Below are 24720 nucleotides of genomic sequence, written 5' to 3'. Positions count from 1 at the left end.
AATTGACTTCTTAAAAGCTGTTATCTGCATGCACCACAACAAAAAATGTAAAAAAAGAGCACCTGCTAAAGATGGTTGACTGATAATTTAATTTGGCACCAGGTAATAAAGATACAACCAGGAATACTAGTCCCTCAGGCTCACACATTCCCCATTATAAAAAACATGTATCAGTATCTGTTAGAGTGGCAATTGCTTAATGAGACTGTAAAGAAATTTCCTGCTCAACCATAATGGGGAAGAGTTCCAAATCTGTACAATAAATGGTAATTTGAACTGATAGCTTTCTTTTTCTTGTATTCATTAGAGCATGTTAAACTGGTTTAAGAAATGCTCCATTTTTCTGGTCATAGTGGTCATGTTCTCAGAAAATGCTACTCAAAAATCACGCCCATGTTGGAAGATGACAAACTCACATCATTCTTTCCCACGTTATGCTACATGTAGCTGGATTCTACTTTTTTTCTGTGAAGTCCCTGTTCTCATCTTGTGCTATCTACTGTGCCAAAACTCACATACTAAGAAGGAAATTTCTTTCTCTCCTCCTCCTCCTAAAAATTTTACTATGGTCTGTAACAAATTACAACTTCTAGTGCATTAACAAAGCGAACACCAAGAAATGTCAGGGAGAGACACTGTTAATTAGAGGGGAAAATAGCTTCTTGAAACTAAAAAACGTGTGTGATCAATTGTATATCTCTTCTTTTTAAGCTGCAACCCGTTAGTGTTATATTTAATTATGGCTTGATAACAGAAGATAACCTTATCTGTTAGAGCCTTGCAATTAAAATTCCATTAAGTATTTTTTCACCTCCAGTCATTGCCTGAAAAAAAGCCTGAATCTGAAGAAGTCACCTTTAATATATTTCCAGAAGGTTATTTTTCAGTATAGTCTGATCCAGGCCCATCATGCCAAGTAACAGTAAAGGGGAGATGTGGAGGAAAATTAAAATTGACTTGGCTCTGACTTTTCAGTGAGCGACCCATTAATAACAAGAAGTGACACCGTGACTCCTTTAAAAATGATAAAAGATTGTCACAAGCAATCACCTAAAAGACCATATGGGTTGGTCCTTGCTGAACTGGACAAGAAAGACGTGGAAAAGTTGCTCGAGACAAACATTTGGCCAAAAAGGTGGATGAGTCCTCACTGGAGAACTCCTTTCCTGCAGCCTCAGATCCATGATGCAGTGGTTTTGATGATGTCAGTAACGTGCTGAGGCAGTGACACAAATAAGCCTACATAGGTTGAATAATTCTGAAATTAATCACAAAACACCTCAGCATCAGGGCAGTTTAACAATGAGAAGAACTGCATGTAAACAAAGTACTCACGAAACACACCTGTAAAACTGGAGACCCTCTTCCACAGTAGACTTACACCACCAGTGTCCCATCCCACTCCTCCTAACATGGGAGCTGTTCTCCTTTTCTCAGTGCTTCCACAGACTATGAGGACCTTCATCAAGTAAACAGCACAAAGTGTTTTCTCCTAGATCATGATGCAACACAGCAGGATTGCTAAATCGTGACAGAGAACATCATCAAAAACATCCCAACTTTTTGGAATACAAATCTGAGTGACAACAGCAGCCACCCTGCTCTAGAATCCCACTATAAGATATGGACAGAATAAAAATAACTTCTTTTGATCCTCCCTGGAATATAAATACAGCACTGAGCCTGTATTGCAGCAGGTCCAATACAATACATTTTCATTCCAGGATTACACAGGATCAGTGGGAAACTCCCTGGATCCTGCTATAAGAACCCAAATAATTAATTTGGAAATCCTCTAATATATGGGCAAAACATAAGACCTTATTCTATTTTAAAAAATAGGGAAACAGCATCCTTTAAAAGAAAGAAACAAGGAATAGTTTACTTTATTCTATGTGAATAGAATATATACATTATAGGTATTTGCCAACTACAGCATAACACTAAAATTCTTGAGTGAAAGACGAAGAGCTTGAAAAAATAAAGAAAATCAAAGGAAACAGTGGAAAACTGAGAAGCCTGATTCAAGCTGCTTCAAGAAGAAATGATACTAAATATAAGACCACGAACACACCCATCTTGCTTCTCAGCAAAGAGTCTAGGGAAGCAAAATTTCAAGTGTTCTACTATGCTAAAAGGTTGGGTGTTTCAAATCACACACAAAGAACATTGACACAGAGGGGGAACACGCTGCAGACAAAGGCTACCTAGCAGATGGAAGCAGAGAATAAACAATTAACCAGGAGAGCAGCAACCCGTCCCCATGGCCGAGCCGGGGGGTCGCGGGTCAGGGACAGCCCGGGGACAGGAGGAAAGAGAAAAACACGGAGCACAGCCACGGGGCGAAGGCAGAGCTGCTCAGACTCGCTGCCTGCACACCCTGGGGTCCGAGCGGGGCCCAGCACAGCCCGGCGCCCCCTCCCTCCCCGCGGCCCACCCGCCCCTCGGGCCCCGGCCCCGCGCACTCGCCTCGTCCGCGCTCAGCTCCTCCATCGCCTTCCTCTTAATGGTGTCCGGAGGAGGGGCGCGTTCCTCCGCCCCGCCGCGGGGCCGCTCCGAGGCAGCGCTCTCCTGCCGCCGCTGCCCCCCGGGCCGCCTCACAAGGGCATCTCCGGGGCGACCACGCCGCGCCTCGCCCGCCGGCAGCACCGCCGCCCCCGGCCCGCTCCCCGCCGCCCGCCCGCGCCTCAGCTGCAGCCGCGGCCGAGGGGAAGCCGCCCTCCCGGTGCCCCCGCGCCCCTCAGAGCTCCCGGCGCCGGCCCCCGCCCGCCCGCGGCCGCTGCCCCGCGCAGAGATTATTCATCAAAACAACAGGGCGGCGGCGGCCATCTTGGGGATCACGTGACCCCGCGGGGGGCCGGGCACGCCGGGGCCGCGCGCGCGCCGCGCCGGCCAATGGCAGCGGCCCGAGGGGCGGGAGGGGCGGGGCCTGGGCGGGGCCCGGGAAAGGCGGGCCCGGAGGGGGCGCGTGACGGGTTCGTGAGGGACCCCGGGGGGCTCGTGAGGGACCCCGGGGCTCCTGAGGGACCCCGGGGGGCTCGTGAGGGACCCCGGGGCTCCTGAGGGGTTCGTGAGGGACCCCGGGGCTCCTGAGGGGCTCGTGAGGGACCCCGGGGCTCATGAGGGACCCCGGGGGGCTCGTGAGGGACCCCGGGGCTCGTGAGGGGTTCGTGAGGGACCCCGGGGCTCTTGAGGGGCTCGTGAGGGGCTCATGAGGGGCTCTTGAGGGGCTCGTGAGGGACCCCGGGGGTCTCGTGAGGGGCTCGTGAGGGACCCCGGGGGGCTCGTGAGGGACCCCGGGGCTCGTGAGGGGCTCTTGAGGGGCTCGTGAGGGACCCCGGGGGGCTCGTCAGGGACCCCAGGGCTCTTGAGGGGCTCGTCAGGGACCCCGGGGGTCTCGTGAGGGGCTCGTGAGGGACCCTGGGGCTCGTGAGGGACCCCGGGGCTCATGAGGGGCTCGTCAGGGACCCCGCGGCTCGTGAGGGAGCAGCTGCCGCTCCGGGACGCAGCGATCCCAGGGAGGGTCAAGCTGCTGAAGCCTTCCCTCTCTAATGGGCCCATAAATATTAGCCCCTCCTCAGTGACGAGTCATTGAGAATTCACAGGATCTAAATCTAATTGTTGCCAGCTGAGTAATATACCAAGGAAAAAATAAGATACCAACACCCCACTGAGCGCTTGGTCTCAGCCTTTTCTAAGTGTAGTTTGAACATGAAGTATTTTTTTTTTCCTTATTACAAACTTTCCTGTGCCCAATTCCCTCATTATACCACAAAATACTGTATTTCTGGAAGACATTAATCTTTTCCCTCGCACTCGAAATGAAACTCAGCTACAGAACAGCCAGCTTACATGTAAGTATATTAAAGGTTCACCCCCATCTCATCTTGTTTGAGTTATTATACACATAGACGAAAGAGAAAATAATTTTTTAAAGTTGCTCTTTTGGCAAAGGATAAACGAACTGAGGGTTGCATCAGCAAGTTTTTAGCTCAGGATGAACAGTCGCTAATAATATGACCTGAACAGCGAGCCGTGCACAGGGCACTGTGATTTGAGTCAGCAAGGGACAGCATCCCGTAAAAGCTGGATGTTCTCAAGATGGAACTAAACTGATCCATATGAGCTATTAGGACATATTTTCATCCATGCTGCAATTAATTATATAGCAGTAGAATTGATTCATTTTTAAATGCAGAGATGAGGCAGGTAAGGTATCTGGCCTTGTGTCTTCATATACATCTTTAATGTACTTTATTGATCTAATTTTTTTTTGGACAAAATATTTTGATGACTTAACCAGGGTGCTCAGAAAGGAAACCAATACTTGGATCATAATATATATCCCGGTCTTTTTATAGATGTACATTGTTACCTTTGATTTTTAGATTACACTTCATTTTGTGTTTATCTCCTTGGGATTTTTTTTTAAGATAATTGAAGTGGTCTGAAACACCTTTGAATAAAACCCTTCAAGTGCTTCTTTGGGGAGTTCTGTTCTTGTCCTTCAAGGTCATTGCTGCCTCTCTGTACTGCGTCTGACAGCGCTTTTACTGGAGAGCGCAGCTTGGAAGCAGTTTGAGGATATCTGCGTGTTTAACCCTTGAACCCTGCCAAGTTCAGCGAGGGAGCAGCACGCTGCAGAAGCGCCATCCCGTGGCACAGAAAACTCTGCTGCTGCATTTGTTAACGATGCGAGCGGGGCTGCTGCCCCACTTTGTGATTTCTACTAACAGCAATTTTGTTTTCAAACAAATGAAGCCGCTCAGTTCCAGAAGGAAGACGCTGTCAGGATCCACAGCATAAACACCAGGCATTTTACTGCTGGGCCCCACATTTCCCTAACTGAATAAAGGCTGTTAGTCTTTTGCTTTTATTAGGGAAACCAGGCTAAGTTTATACAAGTCTAGTAATTAGGGGAGGGCATCAATCTAACCAAAAGACCTCCATGCTTCAACAGATTTTTGTCTGACTCTGATGGTGGCTTTAAGCATTTTGAACGGGTAAGAAATATCAGAAAGGTGGTTTCAAAATGTCAGGGACTATTTTTTTCATATGAAGTAATTAAGTTACTAAGATTAAGCTACGTTCTTCTACAATATATGCAGCAACTCATTTAATTTGTAACTACCTAGTTTATCTGACAACTTATATGTTCACACAAGACAAACTTTTCTATGCAATATGCACACGGTCATAAAGAAAAACATTTAATCTAATTAACAGTTGTATGCAAACAAAACTGAACTAAATCAGCATTGTTTTCCCTCTGTATATGTGCTTACACAGTTCAATTATTTTGCAGACTGGAATCTTTGTGGATCACTCAGAGCTATCTTCATGGTTCTGGGATTTGACTACAGGCTTGTTTCCTCTGGTAAGCTCAACTTAATTATTTTTGAGAACAAAGCAGCTCTGGCACAATATGGCGCCTCATAGCACAGCGTGAAAGACATAAGCAAGTAAAGTAGTCTACACCTTAAAGAGAAGCATTTTGAAAAATAAAATAATACCTTTTCTTGTTGGCTTCATTATTTGTTATCTTCCCTTCTCTATCAGCAACCCATTTCCCCTGGTTGGTTTTTTTTTTTTTTTTTTTTTTTGCCTCTTTGAGTGCCTCTTAGAATTGGCAGGTTTTCTCCTTTTAATTGACTTTTGATTACCTAGAGACCCAGGCCTCATCACTTATGTTTTGCGTTGGTTTTTTTCCCTCCAAAAACATATTGAAAATCAAGGTACTCAAGACTAGTTTGGGGCATTTATTAGCAAAAATCAGACCTTTAACACTGGCAACAGCAGACTTATTTCCTGAGCCAGAAACTTCAGATCATTGGGGTTCATAGGTACAGGAGTCAGTTGTTGGCCGTGGAGCCCTCACAGGACACGAGGCTCCTGTGCAGAGCTGTCCCTGCAGGCAGGACCCAGCACACCACTCAGACTCAAGCTCTCTTGAAGACCTGTCTACAGACTTGATTCTCACAACGAAGCTCCTACCAAACAAACAAACAAACAAACAAAAAAAAACCAAAAACAAATAAACAGAAAACCCAAGAGTATCGATATCTATAGCAATCAAAGGAACTGCTTCCAAAACTGAACATAGATCATTTGCCTCCGTTCTGGCCATGCTAATAACTTACACTTAACATTCTAATCTAACTTCATGTGACAGTGAAACAATGAAGCTGTTTCAAAGCAGAATGTGCTCACAGTGTACCATCCATTACACATCCTACACAGCTAGAAGGCATATGCACACCATGGCCACATTATAAATCAAATTTTCACCATATGGAGATAGAATTAGTAGAAATCTGAAGTCAATACCAGGTGGAGGTCATCCCCTTCAAGCCAGTGAGTCCAGCCCCTGTTCTTCTTCTCACCAGTCTGGACACAGACAAGTTTGTCATTTTCCCAGGTAACGAGGCTCTATAGAACAGGAAACAAAAAGGCGTTTCTGCATGTCTGTCTCAGTTCTGCAAGATATTTGCAGAAAATGTGTATTTTCCTGGATCAAAGAGGACCTGGATATTGCCCGAGTGAAAGTGACACTCCTTGTCTGTAACTCAGGCTCCTAGTGCTGTCTTGCACCACAAATATTATTGAAAAACTTTCAGCTCAATTATCTGGATTGATCACGGCATCTTAATTTTCTCACAGCCTCATATATTCCCTCTTACCTTGCATTTTCTGTTATCCAAGCCTTTAGTATCTTCGTCAAACTCTTCTCCAACTTTGAATTCAAGCAAATAATCTCTGAATGTGCTAGTGGTATGGATATAGAATGAATCACCGTCTTGTTTGATCACTTTCTGAGGCTTCAGCATTTTTGCTACTTTGCGTGTTGCAAAGTCAATACCTTGGACAGAAGGCAGAAACATCAGAGTTGTATTTATCACCAGCAATTCTGGCAGCCTGGAATTAACCTTTATTACTACCAGAAGCATTTCTTACAGTAGTTTGACTTTACTGTTATGCAGCATTTTGTTGTTTTATTGGAACCTTTTGCTTTGTTTAAAGCTGCATATTACAAAGAGTAAGTTGTCCTCTTTAAACCAGTGTACTCAGTTGTTGCACAATTCCTATGCGACATTTTCAGGACTTTCAGCCAGAAGACTCCTGGAGACAGTTGGCTTCCCCCACAGAGACACCCAAACTTGGTTTCATATTTTATCCCCACTTAGCAAGAGGTGAGTGTCTATTCTCATCCTCTGTCAGGGAAAGGCAGTGAAAGAATCAACAACTCTCTTTAAGGCATTCTATACCTTAAATAGGATGAAATGAAGGGCAGTCCTTAAAATTCAAGAAGACCCCTAAAGGAGAAGGGAGGAAGGACAGAAACAGGTAATTTCACCTACCTAAGGCCACCATATAACCTTCAAAGTTGTCATTGCTGACAAGGTTCCAGGTTCCGCTGAAATCCACAGGCATTGCCAGACAGTAGAAGGAAGATCCAGTCAAAAATGCAAATGTAATTTTCTAGTCAGGTCTTTTATAGGGCAGCCTGTGGGTGGGATTACATCACAGGACCTTTCTGCTGGAGGGGAAGGGTGCTACTGCTGAGCCAGTGGGTGAGAGGGTATCTGTAGAATGGCTCCAGCTGTGTTGGAGGGAAAAGTTCATCGTGTCTGAAATCTTCGTGTGGAGCAAATGTCAACAGCCCAAGAGCCACAATGCAAGCAAAAAAGTGGTTTAAACCATTTTCCCCATCTTGTATACTTTAAAGGAACTGATTCTGTCATTACTAAGATTTCCTGCAAGTTTATTAGATCTGAGCTTTAAGATCTGAAATCCAGGTATCTGTCAAAAAGGTGATGTACCCCTGTGAAGACAGGCTGTACTTGAACAGACATGGATGGACTGTTAAACTGTGGATTGTATTATATCAACAAATTTTAAAGCAATACCTATGGCACAGAGATAAGAATTATATCATGTTGGTTTATGTCTGGAGTGAGTAGTAAACAGAATTCAAAAAGTGATCTTGTGTATATAGGACATGTAGCTCCTGCCTTGGCTTTCTGTTCTTGACACATAAAGAAGAGCTGATAAAGGAGCTGTTCCCACTGATGCTTTATTAGATGCTACACATGTGGCACAACACACAGGCAGCAGAGCACATGACACAGCAGGTAAGCTTGTGTTGGACTTCACCTTCAGCAAAGTGAGAGAAGTCCCTGAGGACCCAGCAATTTGTTTTGAAAAAGTGAATAAAAAATGCTTGACTTTGAAGAGAAAGGACTCAGGGAATCTGAAGTGAGGAAATAAGGGATTTAGAGGTGAGGACACACACCTATACTACTACATTTATTTATTTACTGACTTGTGTTAGGCTGCATAAGAAGGATAATATTTTGCAAAGAAGTTTCCCCATAGTTTAGCTCCATTTTTGGAGCTGGCAGTTTGATCCATATGACTCACAGAATCATGTGAGTAGGAACTCAGGACGTCAAAGCTTCTTTCCTGTATGCAGCTGGATATTGTTCTCTAACCTACACTAAAACAAGAACGGCACTGAGAAATGAAAATTACTGTTTCCTCTCCACTCAAATAGTAACATTTCACCCACAATTTGGTGTTCTGAGGTTATGGTAGTAAAGCACTGTTGCAATACTACTGACTCTTGCAAGCAAAGAGAAGTCAGCACTAGGTAAATCCTGTGCCAAAGTCGGGATATAACATTTTAATTTAAATTATGCAGATAGTCTGGCATGTGGCCCTTCTTTCTGTAAATCAGTACTCAAACCTCACACAAAGACCTCTAAAAAGTTGTTGATTCATGAGAAGTGGCTTGCAAACCTTGGCATTCTTAATAAGGCACATAACACAAACAAAAATGAGATAGCATCAAATAAAAGGAGGTAGAATTCTATCACCACAACAGTCACAGTACCTCTCTAGCTTAGGTTCACATAATATAGACAATACACTGTTAGATTCAAAACCAGATTTCTAGAAAAGAAAAATATTTCACTTATGATCAGTATTGATATCCTACCACTTTCTCACTAGTAACAGAAAACAATTCTGGCTATATATAATTATATTCTACTTATGGCTCAAAAGTAAAATAAACTTTATTTTTTGAAAGAAATGTATTATTTGTAATAAAGGGACAAGTGTCTGAAAATCAGTGCAATGACACTATTATTAATTTCTATCTATTAAATCAATTGCTTTAAACCAGTTCCTGAGGTAGGTTTGTCCTTCCATCAGAAACAATACTGAGCTTAACATTATAGCTCTGGAAATATGAATGGAAAAGTAAAGTACAAGACATTTCTGGAAGCACACTGCATGACAGCAAACAAGCAGCTGCATATCTCAAAGGCAAGCAGCTCAAAGCATGCTATACCTAGCACCACTTCAGCCAGGAGGAAATTCTTCCCTTCTAGGATAGAGATAAATAATTTTTTTGAGGTAAACCACATGTTGACAAAAAAAAAAATTACATAGATTCACTCTAAGTAAATGGTACATCTTGAAATCAGATAACTTTGTTAAGACACTGTAAGTTATTTAAAATATTTGTGTTATTGTTTTATAAATAGCAGAGCAGTTTGACTTAAAACTAATGAGAACATTTTCATTTGTTTTGCTTACACATTTGCAATTTTCACGTACCAATTTGAATTCTTATACTCACTTCAGTGCACTGGGACAAAGCATTAAAAAGTGAAAAATCTTACTACTGCACTTGAAAAAAGTTATGCAGGTCCCATCACCGAGTCCAGCAAACATCATTACTAACTATAGGTGTACAGTATTAGGCCACTATTTACCTAAGAAAAACCCCCAAGCAGCCCCTAGAAAACACACTTTCCTGTAGTGAAATGTGTTTTTTTTCACAGCAGACAGTAAGTCAGTTGCTCAGCGCCTGTGAGCTCTTAGGGTCACTGGCATGTTTCTGGAAGGGAGCCAGGACCACCCCCGCATTCCTGTCCTCGCTCTCGGGACTGTACAGCCTGTTCTTCTCGATGTACACCCGCACCACGTCAGGCACCAGGTAACGAATGCTCTGGCCCCTCCGCAGGGCTCTCCGGATCTTGGTGGAGGAAATATCATTTGTGATCCATTCTTCCACAAGGTGAATGTTATTCTTGTGTCTCCACAAAATATCCGATTCGTAGATGAATTTCTGAACGTTGTTTCCAGCCCTACTGATACACACAAGGCCGTGTTTTTCCACAATTTCAGTGATGTCCTCCAACTTCCACAGATTGGGGACTCCAAAAGATTCCAACATGTCACTTCCACAAAGCAGTTTAACCTGTGGGACACCTTGAAGAGAAAATTAAATGAGAAATAGGGCTTCATTTGGGGCTTGGCAGATTTCAGCAAACTTGACAGGGACATTTAATTTCTTGGCTCCCTCTCTCTCTGTATCTTTGGTTAAGATGAGAGAATGGAATGAAATTAAAAAAAAAGATTCAGAGTATCTAATTTATAATTAGTAGCCATAACACAGGATTTTTCTGAATAAAGGTTATGGGCGTCCCTTCTTTAAAGGGATCTAATGCCTTATGCTGTGGAATCTAAGGGAATAAAGTTACTGAATGACATCAGAACCAAGAGCTACCATAAAAGTTACTCATCGGTGCAATTCTCTTGAAATAACATAGATCATTAACCATCTAATTTGCAAACAGACTTAACTTTTTACAACTGGACTCTGATTTTTCTTTTTAACGGGCTCATGCCTGTTTGGTTCCTGTTTTCTCTTTCGTCCCAGCTTTGTTATGGGCACATGCTGCAGACTATTAGTGACATCAGCAGATAAAAGCTTTTGATGATGATACCTGCAAAACAGATGTATTTTAGGTATTTTAAAGATGTAGGAAAAAATTGGGATAGTATGGCCTACCAAAGAACCTCTCTCTGCAATTATCCCAACTTGTTAGAGTTAACACCATCCTTAATCCTTCTATAGGTTCATGAGACTTTTTAGACTTTGGCTGAAGAATACCTTAAAACCTTGAGTGTTTCCAGCCACTCGCTCTGGCAGCTTTCCCAATCATCAACTTCCACCCAATCTGAGTTTTTTGTAGCCAGTTTTGCCATAGTCACTCGGTGATTTGCACTGATCAGACCTTTCTTCTTATATGCATCACCCACTGGTGAAATTATGCCTTTGATTACTTTGTATTTTCCTGTGGGAAAAAACATAGCACACAAGAACATGAGAAGTGGTTGAGCAGATGTTATTTCCCCTGCATTGTATTTAACCTGTGACATAACCATTATGCAGTGCAATGGCAGCTGATAGCCAGCCCTGTGGAAAAATACAGGACACTCCTGCACTGTCAGGGCAGCACAATGGAGCACTAAGTAAGATGTATTAGAAAGATATATTTCTATTAACTATAAACTCTGTGTTTTAGCTCATTAAAATCAGTAATAAGCAACACATAAATGAGTTCTCTCATAATGGCCTACATGGTTTTGTATAAGACATAAACACATATCAGCTTCAATATCTAATTAGCATTTGCTAAATATCTGTCACAGTCACAAATCTATTCTGAATGATATAAATTACCATCCTACCTGTTTCATGGAAGTAGTCTTTAGCCAGCTCAAACAGCCTCAGGTGCATGTTGGTGATGGGATTGAAGGACCCACAGGCCAGCAGCACCACTTCAGTCTTCCTGTCAGGATCTTCCATTGCCACTGCTCACAGCCACAGAGCCAAGAGGACAGTGTTGGTGCCAGGTACCAGCCACTACAAGAAATGGGATAAGAGAGAGATATTGTTACTTACTTGTGCTGCCAATAAGCAGAATATAAAATTTCAAGATTGAATTGAATGCTGTATTTTTCTTCCATCAACCTGGCCTGTGACTGTTCATGTGACACCTCCTTGTCCAATTTCTAAGTGAATAAAATATGAAATCACTGCAAAGAGGCTACTTGCCCAGAGAGGACAGCGTAGTGCCCACTCTGAAGAAACACAGCTCATGCTTTTAAACTTAATTTGGAGAGATTATCTGTCCTGATTGCAGGACAAACTTTATTAGAACTTTGCACCTTTTTTAAGATGCCAGTGCCAATCAACTGCCAAGAGACGTGAGCAGGCAACTTCCTTCTTGTTAAGTAACTTCCTTCTAGTGCTTATAGGGAGAAATAGAACATCCTGTGACCATTCCTAGTGTTGCTATTCTAAACTACAGTGACCCTTTCCACCATGATCTGTAAAACCAAGGTTGTGTCACATATTAGGTTGTATTAAATTCTGAAGGAGAACAGCATCAATATTTATTCATTTGGGATTTACATTTTCTGAAACAGAAAATGTAAAGGGGGTAATTTATATAATTCAGCATGATATGTGGGAAGAGAGTGATATGGACTAAAGATGAGAAGTCAGTCTCCTTTGTGTTGCAGCAAGTGTTAGGTGTACCAGTGGAAAAGGTGAGAGAATAGAACTTACAGTTTAGTAAAAGCTGCAATTAAATACTGAGGGTTATCCCCTTTTCTAAAATACCACAGTTCTGTTCCAATTCTGAGCTTCAGTTTCAGAAAACTACTTAAGAATTGCTGAAAATAAGGAAGTTTCACTATTTATCATTTAACTTCCCCTCGCACCTCACACACATTTTTGTTTCTGTATTCTTTCCTGAGAATATTCTAGCTTGCCAAGATGTTTTCCCACATCTGGCCTAACAAAGGAGAGCTGCAATGGGCTGTTGCTGTTTGTGAGATGTCTGAGACACCCTGAGGAACACAGAATTATCTGCCATTGTTTCTACAGCAACATCACCACCTGGAGAAATCCCACGAGGTCACTCTCACACTGTGTCTCCTTTCCAGAGAGGCTGAGTGATGTTCACAGCAACCACAGTGCTGAGACACCATCACAGCCAAACCTTGTAACAGTGACTGTGTCCTAACATCAAACAGCCCGCGGATAAAAGGAACTCTTGCAAGGGTTCATATTTTGTAAGTGCTAGTACTTTTCTGTGCTTTCAATAGTTTCACAAACTTTTAAAATATTCTTCATTACTGCAGAGTAGCTCAGCAGTGGAACAGCTGGTGGTACTTGAAATGCAGCCTTCACAGGGGCACGGCCAGGAGAGTTACTATGGGAACAGGGAGGAGAGGAATTAGACTGATTTTGTAATGCACAAATCCTACTTTCAACAAAGTGACACATGCTGCAAAACTGAAAAAGGTTGATTTTTTCCTTGGAAAAAAAAGTGCAAAAACCAGAAAAATTTAAGATGGAAATATAGAGTGCCTTTTCGGGAGTTAGTCAAGTGTCCCTTTTCATGCTCCTCATTTTACAGTTTATAGAAACAGGCAATCATTGCCTCATAAACTCACCTTGCAATATAAGACATCAAAATATGCCTATAGCAGGTCTTAGGATGGCTCTGGAGCCCAGCCTGCCAGTCACCTTCCGGGGATGGCCAGGTAAGAACACTTTGCTCAATCTCATTTACGTTTCAGAGACAAATACCTGTCAAATGTTTATATATCGGTATATATAGAACACAAGCACGACGTGGGCGCCGCTGGCCGCTTCACTAACACCCACCAGCAGCTCTCCGTCCCCGCGGGCCTGCACGGGGGTCCGGTCCTCGCACAGCGAGCCGTCCCCGCCGCCGGCGCCCATCCCCGTGGGCCCCGCTCATCTCCGCTGTCCCCGCTGAGTCCCCGCTCCCCGTCCCCGCTGTCCCCGCTGTTCCCGTCCCGCTCACCCCGCTCCGTCCCCGCTGTTCCCCCGCTGTCCCCGCTCCCGTCCCCGCTCTGTCCCCGCTGCTCCCCGTCCCGCTCACCCCGCTCCATCCCCGCTCTGTCCCCGCTGTTCCCGCTGTTCCCGTCCCGCTCACCCCGCTCCGTCCCCGCTCTGTCCCCGCTGTTCCCCCGCTGTCCCCGCTGCCCCCCGTCCCCGCTCTGTCCCCGCTCTGTCCCTGCTGTTCCCGTCCCGCTCACCCCGCTCTGTCCCCGCTCTGTCCCCGCTGTTCCCCCGCTGTCCCCCGTCCCCGCTCTGTCCCCGCTGTCCCCGCTGTTCCCGTCCCGCTCTGTCCCCGCTCACCCCGCTCCGTCCCCGCTCGGCCGGGCCCGCGCGGCCGCTCGCTCATTGGCCCGGGCGCGGCGGAAGCGGCGCCGCAGGAGCGGGAGGGGCCCGGCCTGACGCGGCCTGCCCGGCTGAGGGTGAGGGGGCCCGGCGCCGGGCGGGCGGAGGGGGAAGAGCGGGGCCCGAGCCCGGCCGGGGAACGGGCAGGCGGGCCCGGGGAGCGCCCGAGTTCCGCCTTGCCCTCCCGCCGGCCGCTCGCCCCGCTCCGCAGGGAGGCCCGCGGGCCCTCCGAGCGCGGCGGGCCGGGATGGCCCCGCTGGCCGAGGCGCTCTGCCCGCCCGGGACGCTCCCCGGAGCGCTGGTTCTCCCTGCTGCCGGACACCCGCACCCGGCTGCCTCACGTTCCAAGGGCCGTTGAGGAGTCGAACCTATTGTTTCATATAGCGGGGCCTCTGTGTTTCAGTAGTTGCTGCTTGATTTGACACTCGCTTGATTTTATGTGCTGTGCCTGTTGGAGTTCCCTGGTGAACCGCCTCTTGCTGTGAAGATAATTCTGTGCACCCAGCCTGACATTTCTGTATTTCCACTGCAAGGATATTCGGGTGTTGTGATTAAATATTCCATCAGCAAGATATTGCATAATTTTAATATTTAGAGCATTTTAAATACGTTTTAAGTTGTTGATACAAACAATAAACTGTACTTTCTCTTAGGAGTGTCATGTAAAAACAACATTTTCATGTGAAAACAGAAAATGGCTTCAAGAGGAACAACAGAGACCAGTAAACTAAAACAAAACTTGGAGGAGCAATTGGACAGATTAATGCAGCAACTTCAAGATCTGGAAGAATGCAGGTAATAAAAATAGTTGCTTTCCTCTTATATGGTAGTATTTTTTTTTGAGTGCTACCTTTCAAAAATCTTGGGGGGAGGCTTATTGATTTTTGTATTTTGCTGCGGCTTTCTGTTTTTAAATTAGGTAGGAAATTGGTGTCAGTAAAATTACTTTTAAAAGCCTTTATTAAGATTGTTTTATATATCTGAGAAAAATGCAAGCAGAAATACTCGGTATTTTCTTAGAAATGCTATATTTCAGTGTGACTTTTAATAGCTGTTGACAAAAATCACAATTTTTCTATGGGATTTTTAATAGGAGTGAACGCATTGATTTTGTGGCTCTTCTGGTTTATCTTACAATTATAGGTGCCGGGGGGGGGGGGTTGCATTGTTTACTTTTTAGTTTGTCTAACTTTTCATGTGATTTTTTTATTAGTCTTCTGTGTGTTGATTCAATTTGAGACAGTGAATTATCAAGAAGGTTGGACTTTATCTCTTTCAGTAGTTGCATTTAAACACCCTGTGTTTAGATGCTTTCTGACTCTAGTTCTAACTTGTCCAAGCAGTACGTATCTTTTTCAAGAGCAATTAGAACTGCTCAGGGGTGGTGGTACTGTTCTGGGAATTGGGCAAGGTTTAGGCAGCAGGATCAGTTATCCCTAAGTAGATGGCTTTGGGTGAGGAGATAGGCTTCTCAGATAATCTCATTCACTGCAGCTTTGGGCAAGACAATTTTTGTTGAGATCTAAAAATACTTCTAAATACTGCTCAGGGCGTAGGGTATCTCGTTTATTACTAGGGCTTTTTTATTACCAGTGTGTGCAGAACCATGCAGTGGCTGGGAGGGTGCAAACCCAAGCAGGGCAGGAGCTGGGCAGGAGCAGAGCAGGCTGCAGAACTGAACTCCTCGGTGCTGCCTGTGCCCCATGGGGTGTCTCGGGTTGGATCCTGTGAATCACTGTGTCCTCTTGGCTCCTCCCTAGAGAGGAGCTGGATGCAGATGAGTACGAAGAGACCAAAAAAGAAACTCTAGAGCAGCTGAGTGAGTTCAATGACTCCCTGAAGAAGATTATGTCTGGAGATATGACTTTGGTGGATGAGCTCAGTGGCATGCAACTGGTAAGGACAATGTGTTGCTAAAAAACTTCATATTCTTCCTGGAGTTGATGAAACACCAAGTAGATACAAGTGCTTCACAATAATTTTTATGTGAAATCTAGATCTATGTAAATAATGTATTTCCTAATTTAATACACTTGTATACGTAAAAAACTTGGATAGGTGTCTTCATTTTAAAAGGGAAGAAAATCCATTGATGAATTACAGCCTTAACAGGAGATTAAGACCTGGACAGTAATGAAAAGTTTCACAGCTCTTTCTCAGTCCAGTTACATTAATTAGAGGATTCTTTAAGCCCTCCATAAAGGTAATTTAAAAAAAAAAAATAACTTCCATGGTTACGAAAAAGTAACCATGTGAAAAATAACCAGTGAAAAAATTTCACTTCCATGGCTATGAGCTATGTGTATCAAATGATGCAGAGGGTACTGATGATGCTCTCCAGCCCTCATTAATCTTGTCCTGCTGCTGTGCTTTGTGATTCCTGTTAGTCCTGGTCATTCTTACTCTTCTCCTTGCAGGCAATACAAGCAGCCATCAGCCAAGCATTTAAAACTCCAGAAGTGATTAGAATGTTTGCAAAGAAGCAGCCGAGGCAATTGAGGACAAGGCTGGCAGAGGTGAAAGCTTCTGTTTTACTGCAAAAGCTGTTTATTTGAGGCAGACTGATTCAAGTGTGTAATGATTGCAAGGAAAGCACTGAGTGTGCTGGAAAATGCGGTCGTAAAGTCCAAGAGTCGGAGAAGTTCTCTTTCAGTATTTGTTCAGTTTTAAATGTTTATTGAGGCAATGGGGGCAACCATATGTATTTCTTGAATTATCTTCTATCTTCCTGCTTCAAAGCAAAAATGGGATTAACAGAGTGAACTGAGAAACTGCAGATAGAAATTTTGTGATTGTACTGAGGGATGGAGAGTGCACTCAATGTTTCAGAGATCTAAACTGAAGATCCGGGTAAAGTGAAATCAAATGGGATTCCTCCATATACCAGTCATGTGTGAATACATAATTTTAAATTATTATCATTCTTTGATAAAAAGAGATCCAAGTTTGGAGAAATCAAGTGAGTTAAGGTTAGCGGTAAAGAGTATTTGCTGAATGTACAGAAAAACTTCAGACATCTTTCAAATCATAGATAGCTCTGTCCCTTACTGCTGTGGGTCTGTGACTACTGATTGTATTTTTAGGCTGTTGCATTTCTTATGCTGTTGTTTCAGGTAAAATAATGGGAACCTTATATATTTTGACTTTTGCTCCCCTGGTGTACAGATGGACAGAGACTTAATGGTTGGGAAGTTGCCACGAGACCTGTACACCCAACAGAAACTGGAAATCCTGACTGCCCTCAGAAAGCTTGGTGAGAAGGTAAGGGGTTGGTATGATAGGTGAGTAGTTTTCTGCCTATTTAGGAGGAATTAGAAATAATTAACATAAGAAATTACAATTTTATACGCAAACGATAAAATGCAACTTGCTGTTATATTACATAAATGTCCTTCTGTTTAATGCCAAACTTTCTGAAGCCGAACACGTATCAAATAGTTTGGTACCTTCCTATATGGCTGCTTCTACTTTTAATACTTCCTTTAGTAGGCTGTGTGCATGAATCACACACCAGCTGGTACAAGGTGATGGTATTTATAAAAGCTACAAAACAAGTCTTTTATTGGCCATCTATCACCAGTTCATCAGGAGCTATTCGAGACCTCTGACCTGTATCCAGCTTCACTTTTATAGTGTTGATTGTGCCTGGGTATGAGAAAAATAAATTGGAGAAATGAGTGATAAATTCATTGTTTTCTCAGTGATTCATCACTGGCAGAAAAAGCCCTGGGTTTGCCACCAGAGGGAGGAAGAGAAGTTACTTCTCTTTGTGGATGGTATATGAAGAAAACATAGTACAGTATCTCTGTACTTCAGCTTTTTTAGAAAATGAAGGAATGTAATGGAAAAGATCAAGTGCAGTACTTAAAGGAGCTGCAATCCGAGTAGTTTCTAAAGCAAAGGCTTTTCCAATATTTTATTGCTTGAGTATCAGAGGAAAAAAAATGTTTTGCAAATATGTAAAGGCTAGTTAAGATTGTTAACTGAATGCATGAAGGTATCTAATCCTCTTGGAGCACAACGTCACCCCTTCACCACACTCTGACCTGTCCTCTTAATCTTTTTAAATGATCAGCAGCCTGCTGCACAGAGGGCTTGCTAGGACAGGGTCTCACATCTGCTCTGGATGTGAACAATGATGGCAAATACTGCGTGTTTGTCTGCACAACACTGCAAAATGTTAAGTACCTGTATGCTTGCTTACAAAGCCAGGTAAGTAATATATTTTCCTGAATATCTGTGCCTGATTTTTATATTTCTAATAAATAAACTGACGCAAACACTGTGAAGAATTTGACACACATGCTTTGCTGTAATAAAGATGTGTATCTGAGGCTAATTAAATGACTTAACTTAGCATATCTGAACCTTCCAAATGTAGGTTACTGCTTCATTATTGTAAATATTTTATGGGCATCTGTCACAAGGCATCAGAGCACGTACATAAAAGTAAAATATACATGAGGAAATGTCACTGTAAAGGAAGAGAACCATTTCTAGGTCAGTGGTTCTAAACATGGTCAAAGCTGGCCGTAACTGCTTTTTTTTGCTTTCCTCAGTAGATGATAGGAATTAAGCTTAGATCTTAGTTCATTACCGTACTGACCATGTGACAAAAAAGTTATTGACAACTTGGCACAGTTCAGGTACACAGGTACAGTATGACCTTTTAATAAAAAATGATCACTGGAAATCAACTTGAAACTTGGCGTGTGCAGGCATGTCTGCATGCACATGCTGTCCTGCCTGGGCTGACAGGACCCAGGGAGGGAAAATTCAGTGCTTCTGTTTTTGTTTCAGGCTTCAGTATGGTAGATTACACTGCCACTTAAAAGCTGCAAATGGACAATTGCTATAATCTGTCCTAGCTCATGTAGATGGCGGGAATATGCACAGTTGAGGTATCAGCTTCACAGTTGTGGCGTTTTTTGATTTAGCTCACTGGTGATGATGAGATGTTCTTGTCAACAAATGCTGGTACAGCCCTGAGCCAGTTTGAGAGAGTCTCCACTGACCTTGGTAAGTTTTCATTCTTGTAACTTCTGATTCCTTTGCCTCATTGAACACTGATTAATAAAAGTATGTCTGGTTCCCCTATGAAAGAGAATATATGAACAAGAGATTCATGCCATTAAATGTTAATATGTTTTAATAACAATGAAACTCTGATACAGTGTTATGAGGAAAAATAAATCCAGTGCTAAACACCCATGAAATGCCAAGGGTGTCCATCATGCTGAAGGCTTGAATAGTCTGTCTCAAGCAGAGATGCTGCTCTTAGAAATAAACACAGATCTTTTTTGCATTAAATACTCTCTTCAGGAGAGCCATGTCCTCTGCTTGATGCACAGAATTTGGCAGTTATTGGCACATTGTCAAAATACTGCTTTAAAGCACTTTCCTGCCATGATTGTCATACCTCTGATTGTGTTGACAAGATCAAGAGTTGAGTTACAAAAGGCATTAAATAAGCATGACAGTTCATTGTAGTAGTAGTTGAAACTGGGATGAAAGAGCTATGAATGGCAGGAACATGCCAGACTAACTCAGGGTACAAATAAACTGTGTGGGTGCCCTACCTTTCAGCTCTGCCCTCCCTGGAAGGGTAAGGAAGGTGAGAACCCTTTCCTTCAAGAGGGGACTTGGGCAGTAGCTCTGTGTGGGGGGGTGTCACCAACACCATTCCAGCTACAAACACAAATTACAGCTCTGCAGGAGAAGCTGGGGAAAAGAGAGCTCCATCCCAGCCAGGCCCAGCAGGACATGGCTGCTCTAGACCTGGCAAGTCTGTGTGGGTCAAGTGTTCTAGTTTTCACATGTAGGTTTGATTTCTTTGGATCTCAAAATGTTTTGCTTTATTTAAATTGTATATAAGGTAATTGACAATTTCCACTAATGCTTATTGAAAATGCTTTTTCCCCCTCAGGATCAGGAGACAAAGTCTTTGCTCTTGCAAGTGTTGAAGTAGAAAAGGCAAAACAATGAAGAGGTTCGTGAGGCTTGTGTCTCCAGTTATCAGAAGCATTGGATTTCAGTCATACTGCATTTGGTTTTTCTATTTCTAACATGTTGAAAAAAAGCAAAACAAAAACCCAAGCCCTAAATCTCTTGGGTCCATAACCAGAAGATATGAAGTAAACAGCCTTAAGTGCACTTTGGAACCTTGGTGTCTCTACCCTTTAAGTAATATAAGCTCTAAGGCTGAACACTAAGTGGAACTCTAAAACAAAAGCATGGTATGTCTGTCTTTGGAAAGAGTCAGCTGTTTGGAACTTTTCTGAATGTGTATTTCTCTATTAAAACTTAATCTTTTTGCATGTGGTTGTAGCAAGAAGATCTTTTTACGAAGTGGTCCTAATGGGTTTTTTTGGGTGATTCTTCACATTGTCTTAATTTTTGTCTGGACTCCCTACTAAGTAGTTTGTGCTAGGAAAGCAATGAAGCTTTGGAAAATGGATGTAGTTTATTGAAATGCCATCTTTCTACAAACTGTTTGCAGAAGACCCAAAATGAGCCTGGATGCTGATCACTGGCCCTTGGTTGCTTGTTTGCTGTGCACATGAATGAGCACTTTATGTCCCAGCCCTGACTGAGGACAATGGCAGCCCTGTGGGGAGGCTTCTGGAGTCATTTAACCTTGTGTGTTGAACGGACAGGAATTGATAGGACATGGCAATGAGATGCTCTTCTGGCTCTTCCTTCAGCTCTGGTGTATAACTGCACACTGCTGTTACTTCAGAGGGGGCATGAAATAGCTTGCAAGTAGAAACAAGTTTTAAAAGCAGGGGGAAAGCTCACATTTTGTGATCAGTGCAAGGGTTATTCAATCTCAAGTGGTGGTGCTCTGGAGAGGAGAGGGTCTGTGTCTCCACTGGATCCTGAATAAACTTGGCTTAGGAGGATTTGAAATCTCATGTAGTTGAATTTTTAGCTCAGATTAAGTGGGTGGCATTGACTATAAACAGAAAATTAACGTGGTCAGTCATCATTTGGAGTGCATTTACAAGGCATAAATACCCTATAAATTAGCAAGTTTGTCTAATTGTGAACTGGGACTGGAAAATATGTTTCTAGACTGTATTTTGCTTTAACAGATACACTTCTGACATCTAGCATTTAAGAAATGAAAGAATACATGATATAGATAACATAATTTGTTTTTCACTGATAGCACTTCTTTCTCCCTGTTATTAGAAAGCCTTTATTGAGGAGGGGTCTTTTGTCCATGCCAGCAGAACTATTTTCCTGTCTGGGACAGCATTGTGTTCTCTGACAAAGGTTGATTGCAGCTTCATAGCTGGGAGCAGCTTATTAAAAGGCGTTATTAGACTCTGAAATTATGGGAAGCAAAACAGTCTGTGGGGACTGGAGCTGCCTTCTTTTCCTTTCTGCTCATTACTGGTGCTAAGGAACTCTCTCCCCATACACCCCCAGCCTGCTTGCAGCATTATTATGTAAATTAAATTTCTCAGCACTCAGAAAAAGTTTACAGTACAATGACATGTAAATCTTTTTCCTTGTAGTTTGAGAGGTGCAAGTTTCCAGGAGAAACTTTTTAAAATTGGTTTGTAAATATTTCAGGATTTTTGCAAATACCTGTACTGCGGGCAGTTGTAACATTCCAATTAAATTGATCCTTGACTGGACAGCTTTCCAACATCCTGCTGCTTCTGCTGTTGAAAGGATCTCTGGTGGTTTGGATGGACAAAGATGAGACTGAGATCAGTACCAGTATTGCAAGATTCAGTGTGTTGGATCAGACTTCTCTTCTCAGAAGCTGTGAAGGGTCAGAAATCAGAGCTCTGCCCAGAGACTGGCTGTCCTGCAGAATGCCCTGACCATAAATGTGATTTAACAAGGAAGCTGCTGCTGATGTGAAGCTATTCATGTGTTGACCCTCACAGAGAGTTAAGTAACCTCTTGAAATAGATTGATTTCAGGCATAGTAAGTTAATTGGTGTGTTGTCCTAAATATTTTGCTAAATAATCCTGGGATGTACCTCTACCACCATTTTAAATGTTTCTGCAGGGCTGGGAAAAAAAGTAAATTATTTATTATAATAATGATTTCCTCAAATAAAAACTGATAACAAAAGAACAACTGCTAAATGAAAGCATGGGTTTGTGTTTAACAAACAAGCTTGTGATGTGTGAGTTCCATCCCCAGTTCAGTGTTGGACCCAGGCAGATCACTCATTCTGTACACATCTTTCTTTTCTGGAGTAAAATACAGATTGTGATCCTTAAATACCGAGTGCTGTGAAGTTGTTATTGATCATACATTGCTTTGAAGATTAAAAGTGCTTTGTTTTTTGTTTATCATTTTACTTCTGAAATAAGAACTGTAAAGTACAGTAGCTTTAAACACATCAACAAAGTTCCCAGAGTCCTTTTTTGGCCGTATATAACCTCCTTTTTTAATCTTCTTTCTCTATAGAGTGAATTCAGTGATTGTACTGATCTGAAAGAAAAAGTGTTAGAAAATTGAAGCTTCAAATATTATGCCTCTCTTTCTTCTATCTTTGTCTCCTTGTGTTATTTCCCTTCTTTGATCTTGAATGGGAAAATAGCAAGTTACCTTAGTGTTGAAGAAATATTACAAGATTTCTTAAGAGATCCCTTAGTTTCTCATGCTACTTTGCCTGTAAAAGTCAAGTTCATTTTGATAGAGAGCTCTGTGCTAAGGACAGCCTATGGCCAGGCAGTTCAGGCTGTATCATTAGTGGCTGAAATGGGATGGATACATGATTTTGATGGATTTGAATTATCAGATTAATTCTGACATATAAAAGATTAACAAAAGAAAAAGAGATTCCAAACTAAAAACTAGCCCTTCATTGGGTACCACACACATCTTGGAGAGAAAGAGTTTTCATTATTGTTGTGTGTGGTTGAATCATGGATAATGAAAGCAGGGATTGTGTGTGCACATGCTGCTGGAAGTCCTTAACGAGAGGGGGAAGCCAACAAGTACAGAGGGACTTGGAGGGTGGAAGCAGTTGTGCTGTGAAGGAATCCTAAATGAATTTCAGAGCTGATTAGGAAAGAAATGGAGATCAGGAAGTACAGGGTGAATTGAGAAAATTTTTCTAAGTCAAGCAGGGATTTGGAAGAAAAGGTTTTGTGAAGTTTTGGCTTCCTAGAATAAACAGCAGCCTTATTAAACGAGATTAGAAGCTGATGAAAAATCCATTTAATCTGATAGATTTCTGTTAAATAATATCAAGTCTTTATACAATGCTTGTAAAAATGTTAGACTTAACTTTTAGATAATTAAACTTCTAACATTCCCTTGCTGAGGGTTAGGTCAAGCAGCGTGATGATTGGGAAGGTAATGGATTTGATGACGTGCAGTTCTAGGTTCTGTGTGCTTTGGGAAGCTCCGTGCATTCCCATGAGACATGAACAATATTTTACTCTATCTCTTGCAGAGCTAGCGTAGGTGAGAGGCCTCTTGAGCATCCATCATGTCTAATGATGATACAAGTGACTGATGGCAAGACGTCACCTTGCTTGATAGCTAAACATCTCGGTAAGCTTGAAGGGAATAAACTAAGGTGGGATAGGAGCTCAGTTTTAAGACAATAAATCTAAACTTTTCCTAGGCTAGAGGAAGCATTGTATTATGTCTCCCTGCTAAAACCCTTCCTAAATAAATGCAGGATGTTAAATTGATGATGTGTAAGATTGCATTGCACCGCTGTACAGTCAGCCAGCTGAATTAGGAGAGCTAGACAGTACTTAGTCATAAAATGGTGTTGTGCCCATGATGTTATCAGTAAGGAAATTCATACTATTGCAAGAATGCAAATGATGGCTTAATTATATGCTCCCACTAGCATAAGATGCTTTTAGATCTTTCCCTCAGACTCATGTACTGTGCTAATTAACAGTAATCCAACTGGAGGATCCCTGTGCAATGCTTCTGCATATTTTTTTCAGCTTATGCTGGAGCTCTTATGTTCTTTTCTTAAATAATTAATAATCATTACTGCCTGCTGTGCTGTGGGTATGTGCCAGTGATCTCAGATCCCAGCACATTTGCACCATTCCTGTTCCTGTCAGAGGCTTGGGTTTGCTCTTTGCAGAGGCTTTCATGTTAAGCCCTTCATTAGCTGGCAGCAGGGTTTGGATTTCAGTGGCATTGGACTTTGATGTCATTAAGTATCAAGCTGTTAAAGGAAGTGCCACCTATTTCATTACTGTGACTATCTTTATGCAATTAAGTTAAATACCGAGTGGAAAACAGATGCATTTTACTAAGTAACACTTGGTTCACAAAGCATTTTCATCTCCAGGAATTTTGTACTTACCTTGCTGGCCTCACCAATGCACCCTGTAAGGAAGCGGGATTGCTGTTAACCTAGTGGGAAACCATAACACAGATAAGTGATGGAGCAGGGTGAGGAGCCTTTGGTGGGTTGTCTTCTTTGGCTTTTAGTTTTAATTAATTCGTCTGTGTGTTCACTAGGCTTTTACTGTTCTTCAGTCAGTGTAGGTGAAGCATTACTTTATTTTTGAGTGCTTCAATGACCAAATGACCACTTATTCTAGTTGGAGGTTGGCATTTTCCATACTGGCTGAATTACTTTATTTTTGAGTGCTTCAATGACCAAATGACCACTTTTTCTAGTTGGAGG

General features: G+C 42.6%; 4 protein-coding genes across 11 annotated transcripts in view; 1 reads left to right on the top strand and 3 right to left on the bottom strand.

Annotated features, from left to right (window-relative positions):
* Nucleotides 1–2634, bottom strand: part of UBE4B (ubiquitination factor E4B) — a 34175-nt gene extending 31541 nt beyond the window's left edge. Inside the window, exon 1 of one of the 2 annotated variants that reach the window (XM_021537806.2) lies at nucleotides 2470–2634. In XM_021537806.2, the coding sequence (XP_021393481.2) occupies nucleotides 2470–2493 (24 nt within the window). In that variant the 5' untranslated portion in view covers nucleotides 2494–2634. The remainder of the gene's footprint in view (nucleotides 1–2469) is intronic. The other variant, XM_021537805.2, reaches the window with a different exon arrangement.
* Nucleotides 2635–5745: 3111 nt separating this feature from the next.
* Nucleotides 5746–7451, bottom strand: RBP7 (retinol binding protein 7). The gene is made up of 4 exons (XM_021537759.2): nucleotides 7359–7451; nucleotides 6681–6859; nucleotides 6328–6429; nucleotides 5746–5990 (listed from the first exon to the last, which is right to left on the bottom strand). Exons 1-4 carry the CDS (start codon nucleotides 7429–7431, stop codon nucleotides 5940–5942), a joined length of 405 nt encoding a protein of 134 aa, XP_021393434.1. The 5' UTR covers nucleotides 7432–7451; the 3' UTR covers nucleotides 5746–5939.
* Nucleotides 7452–8056: 605 nt separating this feature from the next.
* Nucleotides 8057–14100, bottom strand: NMNAT1 (nicotinamide nucleotide adenylyltransferase 1). Of its 2 annotated transcripts, none has more exons than XM_021537794.3 (6): nucleotides 14039–14100; nucleotides 13324–13459; nucleotides 11548–11722; nucleotides 10967–11150; nucleotides 10657–10799; nucleotides 8057–10281 (listed from the first exon to the last, which is right to left on the bottom strand). In XM_021537794.3, the coding sequence occupies exons 3-6, from the start codon at nucleotides 11663–11665 to the stop codon at nucleotides 9863–9865; spliced, it is 864 nt and encodes a 287-aa protein (XP_021393469.2). In that variant the 5' UTR covers nucleotides 11666–11722; nucleotides 13324–13459; nucleotides 14039–14100; the 3' UTR covers nucleotides 8057–9862. The 2 variants fall into 2 exon arrangements, with proteins under 2 accessions (XP_021393469.2, XP_021393470.2); XM_021537795.3 differs by lacking the exon at nucleotides 14039–14100 and adding an exon at nucleotides 13701–13725.
* On the top strand, nucleotides 13373–22334 carry LZIC (leucine zipper and CTNNBIP1 domain containing). Of its 6 annotated transcripts, none has more exons than XR_013341142.1 (8): nucleotides 14104–14157; nucleotides 14734–14875; nucleotides 15841–15976; nucleotides 16498–16596; nucleotides 17246–17341; nucleotides 19018–19099; nucleotides 20007–20316; nucleotides 21662–22334. XR_013341142.1 is itself a non-coding variant. In XM_077788099.1 (8 exons), the coding sequence occupies exons 2-7, from the start codon at nucleotides 14775–14777 to the stop codon at nucleotides 20063–20065; spliced, it is 573 nt and encodes a 190-aa protein (XP_077644225.1). In that variant the 5' UTR covers nucleotides 14104–14157; nucleotides 14734–14774; the 3' UTR covers nucleotides 20066–20069; nucleotides 21662–22334. The 6 variants fall into 6 exon arrangements, 5 of the variants coding, with proteins under 5 accessions (XP_021393476.1, XP_077644225.1, XP_021393471.1 ...); XM_077788099.1 differs by having other exon boundaries at nucleotides 20007–20069; XM_021537801.3 differs by lacking the exons at nucleotides 14104–14157; nucleotides 21662–22334 and adding an exon at nucleotides 13373–13413 and having other exon boundaries at nucleotides 20007–20397.
* The last annotated feature ends 2386 nt before the right edge of the window (nucleotides 22335–24720 follow it).

This window comes from Lonchura striata, chromosome 24, assembly GCF_046129695.1.
Source record: "Lonchura striata isolate bLonStr1 chromosome 24, bLonStr1.mat, whole genome shotgun sequence".
In the NCBI taxonomy this organism is placed as follows: Eukaryota; Metazoa; Chordata; class Aves; order Passeriformes; family Estrildidae; genus Lonchura; species Lonchura striata.
Note: the sequence above shows the minus strand (reverse complement) of the source record. Positions and strands in the feature narration are given on the sequence as shown.

Excerpts from the sequence above, each read along its gene's own strand:
- LZIC (XM_077788099.1), top strand. The coding sequence starts at position 14,775 with ATGGCTTCAAGAGGAACAACAGAGACCAGTAAACTAAAACAAAACTTG. Across the intron at positions 14,876-15,840 it reads CAAGATCTGGAAGAATGCAG|AGAGGAGCTGGATGCAGATG; the intron begins GTAATAAAAATA and ends GCTCCTCCCTAG. Across the intron at positions 15,977-16,497 it reads AGCTCAGTGGCATGCAACTG|GCAATACAAGCAGCCATCAG; the intron begins GTAAGGACAATG and ends TTCTCCTTGCAG.
- NMNAT1 (XM_021537794.3), bottom strand. The coding sequence starts at position 11,665 with ATGGAAGATCCTGACAGGAAGACTGAAGTGGTGCTGCTGGCCTGTGGG. Across the intron at positions 11,151-11,547 it reads AGACTACTTCCATGAAACAG|GAAAATACAAAGTAATCAAA; the intron begins GTAGGATGGTAA and ends TTTTTCCCACAG. Across the intron at positions 10,282-10,656 it reads TCAGAGTCCAGTTGTAAAAA|GTGTCCCACAGGTTAAACTG; the intron begins GTTAAGTCTGTT and ends TTTCTCTTCAAG.
- RBP7 (XM_021537759.2), bottom strand. The coding sequence starts at position 7,431 with ATGCCTGTGGATTTCAGCGGAACCTGGAACCTTGTCAGCAATGACAAC. Across the intron at positions 6,860-7,358 it reads AGGTTATATGGTGGCCTTAG|GTATTGACTTTGCAACACGC; the intron begins GTAGGTGAAATT and ends CTTCTGTCCAAG. Across the intron at positions 6,430-6,680 it reads TGGATAACAGAAAATGCAAG|AGCCTCGTTACCTGGGAAAA; the intron begins GTAAGAGGGAAT and ends CCTGTTCTATAG.